Genomic DNA, 3,556 nt, shown 5'->3' on the forward strand with positions numbered 1-3,556 from the left:
TTCTTCAAACTTGCTTGGGGGCGATACCCATAAGCAGCATTAGCAACACCTGTGAGTTTATCATGTGACAGCGTGTCCTGTATGTCCCTTACCGGCTAATGAATTTAAGATGGTGCATAAATAGGGAGCTTCTACCCCATAGACCAAAAAAAAATACTTTGAATTGATAGTGGTGTTAAATATTTATGAAAAAGGACAAGTTTGTGATTGGGCAACACCAATTTTGATAATAAACAACTAAACCCGTTACACACTGCACTCTGACAATTTTGGTTCTGACATGATGAAACTTGAACTTTTGTGTGAGAACAATCATGTGCATAATACAGAAGTGTTATCATCAAAACATTTGAAGATATTAAAAGACAGAATACAGCATGAAAACCCCTCCCTGAGTTTACTTTGGGTAATTGTAGAACTACGAGCTGCTGGCATAAAGCAACAGTAAGCAACGGCTTTCTGTCTCCTTTTACTCCTTTGTTACTATTGTGGTCATAAAATCTTCTGTGTCCTTTCCCTCTGAAAAGTACAAAGACACCACCCATTACTTATCAATATGCAGTTTGTGGTCAATGCATTCAACGGTGAATTGAAGCTGTGTACTTACTGAACCACTTCTGGAGGGTCTCCGATCTCCTCAGCGCAATATACAATAAACCAAACACCAACAGGAGGCCAAAGAAGCCCCCAAGGACACAACCAATGAGAGTGACGAAGCTGGCACTGTTGTCTGGGAGACAAGATTACGATTTTTTATGGAATGACCAGCTGGAGTAAAATCTAATCAAAGTCAACTACCTCTTAAACAGCACTCTTGGGGTGATTCTCGGAAATATGAAATGAACATATAGACATTGAATTGTAATAGACAAGTCGTCACCATAAACATGTAAGACGGCAGCAGGTGCATCAGGATTATTTGACTGCTGACATACGACTCGTGTGCCATTGTCGGAGAAAGAAATTCCCTTCAGGGTCCACACGGCCAATGACTCATCCGTCTTCATAAGACATCTCCCATAGAGAACCTGAAGGGAGCAACAGGGACGGGAAAGAAGAGGGGTTCAGATGAAGAGGAAAGAATGAGGGATTGAAAAGAATATAAACATGCTGTGAGCTGGGAAATGCTACAGTCACTCTTAAAAGAGAGAAAGAGAGAGAGAGAGAATTTGCCTCTTAAGAGGAGAAAGCGAGGAGAAAGTGAGGCATTAGAGTAAATATAGTCTCTCATTGCCAGAAATTCCATAACAGCGCTGTGGAGGAGGGTCTGATGAGTCCACACAGCATTCAGGAATGGGAGAAAAACTGGTTTATTGGCATTTCTTTAAACCAATCACAATCGTCATGGGCAGCGCTAAGCTACGAAGGACCTTGTCTTGGTGGAACATGTGTACGTTCAAAGGTTGTTTTAGCCGTGCAACAGAAAACTCGAAATGGACAGGTAGTCTAGCTAGCTGTCTGGATTCACCCTGCGGAGATCTGAGGAGCAGTTAACTATAGTCCTCAGTAATCCACCGGAGTTTAGAATACCAAAACAAAGAAAGCAGAAGGTAAATGAAATCAGGCCAAAACTAAAGACATCCAGCACCTGAACAATCCCAGAAGTGGAAGGACACGGATATAAATGCCGAACCAGGCGGTGACCAGCTCACCTGGTTGACATCTTCCACGTGGCCCATGGGACATGTGAGGCTGTGGTTGCCGTCACTCCCGTAGAAGGTGAACGTGAGGTTTGGAGAAGCTTTGGGCACTCCGCAGTAAAACACTGCAGGTTTCCCCACGGCCCCCGTGACGTCAGCTGGCCGTGTGCGGTAACCGAGAGCTGTGGGGTTCGATGCCGAAGCGGTTTGAGCTGAAACAGTGATGGCCAAAGACCAAAAAGTGGAAAAATTGAAAAATAAATGTAGAAAAAACAAACAAAACAATGTATATTATACAAGCTACAGGTATATTTACTAGCAGCTGTAAAATTTGACTAAATCACTTTCCTTTGAACAAATCAAATATGTTGATGATCACAAAAGGAAGCTTTGGAATTCTATTTGTTTAGACTGCTGTGGAGGTTTTTTCACACTACACAAGCAGGCAGCAGGAGAGAGAGCACACATCGTGGAGTCTGATCTTGCCTGATATTACTCAGATAAATGTTGAGTTGAGCTGTTTTTTCTATGTAAAAACGAGGGCCAATACACGTGGCTGGATTGGTTTGTGCCTCGAAGCAGAGGTCCAGGGTTCAAATGCGACCTGTGGTGATTTCCTGCATGTCTTCCCCCCTTCTCACCTAACTGTCCTGTCAAAAACTAAAGTTGGGAAAGCCCAAACAATATTGAATTCAACAACTTTTTTCCAACAAAAATACTTAAATGCTACATTTCAAATGTTTTGAATCCATCACTTCATTCATTATTTTAGAATCATTATTTAAGGAATTATGCATGAAATATTTTTAAATTCAAACTTCTGCAAAACTGTCACGTACCCCCTGCATTACTCCACAGTACCCCTATGGGTACACGTACCCCCTGCAGTACTCCACAGTACCCCTATGGGTACACGTACCCCCATTTGAGAAACACTGCTTTAGACTTTATTAATTTTATGGGAGTAAGAAGTGGAAACTTTAATCCTGGATGTGGTTAGTTACCTGAGGAGGGTGCGGTGATTTGGAGCTCAGCCAGCAGGAGCAAGCAGATATGAAAAACCCTCTTCTTCTTCCACATCTCTCCTTCACCCCTCTCCTCCATTTCCCCCACTCAGTTTCTTTTATTCCAGTAATCTACAAATATTTAAACAATTTCACTTTACCTTCCAACAACAATACAGTAATACAATATTGGTAATCGGTGCAAGACTGCTGGTGTTTTTCCTTTCAGATTAAATGTGATGTGACTGAATGTGAATGTTTTCATGATGACCAGTGTTACCTGAGGGCACAAAAACAATCAAATCATATGTACCATATATAAATCATATATCATATTTTAGATCATATACACGCATACAGATACAAAAGTCACAGCTTCATGTGAAAAGTCTATAAAAATAGTTTAAACCGATTTTTTTTATTGAGGATTTCATCAGGAATAAGTTATGTTTTTATAGATAGACAAAGAAAAAATGTTTAAATTTATGTATACATACTTTCATCTCTTTATTTCATAAACACTTTCTTTTTTACTGAGCTGTTGTCATCAATCCATATTGGTTTTCCTATGCAGTTGTAATAAATAAGTATAATCACTTTGTGACCCATGGCCATGAATATCCCCACATCTGACAAGGTTTCTGTTAATATAAGAAATAAATTAAAGCAAAAAAAGTGTCTCGAAAGGCAAAAGATTAAAGAGAAACACTAACCGCAAAATGAAGTGGAAATACCCCAGCAGGTCTGCAGAAAGCTTCCTTATTCCCAAAAAAGTGACACAGCTCGGACATGCAGCGTCTCAATGAGTACGTCGATGTCACCACATAAGGTTGAGTCTCTCTTTGACTCTTTCCGTCTTACTCCATCTTCCTGTTCTAAACCAGTTTTTATGTGTGTGTGAGTGTGTGTGTG

At 40.5% G+C, this 3,556-nt stretch overlaps 1 protein-coding gene across 1 annotated transcript; it reads right to left on the minus strand.

Annotated features, from left to right (window-relative positions):
- Window positions 1–319: 319 nt before the first annotated feature.
- On the minus strand, window positions 320–3,556 carry LOC117946875. Its single transcript, XM_034875337.1, has 6 exons — window positions 3,358–3,556; window positions 2,645–2,776; window positions 1,653–1,852; window positions 881–1,028; window positions 608–730; window positions 320–519 (listed from the first exon to the last, which is right to left on the minus strand). The coding sequence occupies exons 2-6, from the start codon at window positions 2,742–2,744 to the stop codon at window positions 470–472; spliced, it is 621 nt and encodes a 206-aa protein (XP_034731228.1). The 5' UTR covers window positions 2,745–2,776; window positions 3,358–3,556; the 3' UTR covers window positions 320–469.

Source organism: Etheostoma cragini, chromosome 6 (genome assembly GCF_013103735.1).
Source record: "Etheostoma cragini isolate CJK2018 chromosome 6, CSU_Ecrag_1.0, whole genome shotgun sequence".
In the NCBI taxonomy this organism is placed as follows: Eukaryota; Metazoa; Chordata; class Actinopteri; order Perciformes; family Percidae; genus Etheostoma; species Etheostoma cragini.

Coding starts and splice junctions, on each gene's coding strand:
- LOC117946875 (XM_034875337.1), bottom strand. CDS start 2,744: ATGGAGGAGAGGGGTGAAGGAGAGATGTGGAAGAAGAAGAGGGTTTTT. Junction 1,029..1,652: donor ACGTGGAAGATGTCAACCAG/GTGAGCTGGTCA, acceptor TGCTCCCTTCAG/GTTCTCTATGGGAGATGTCT. Junction 520..607: donor GACCCTCCAGAAGTGGTTCA/GTAAGTACACAG, acceptor TGTACTTTTCAG/AGGGAAAGGACACAGAAGAT.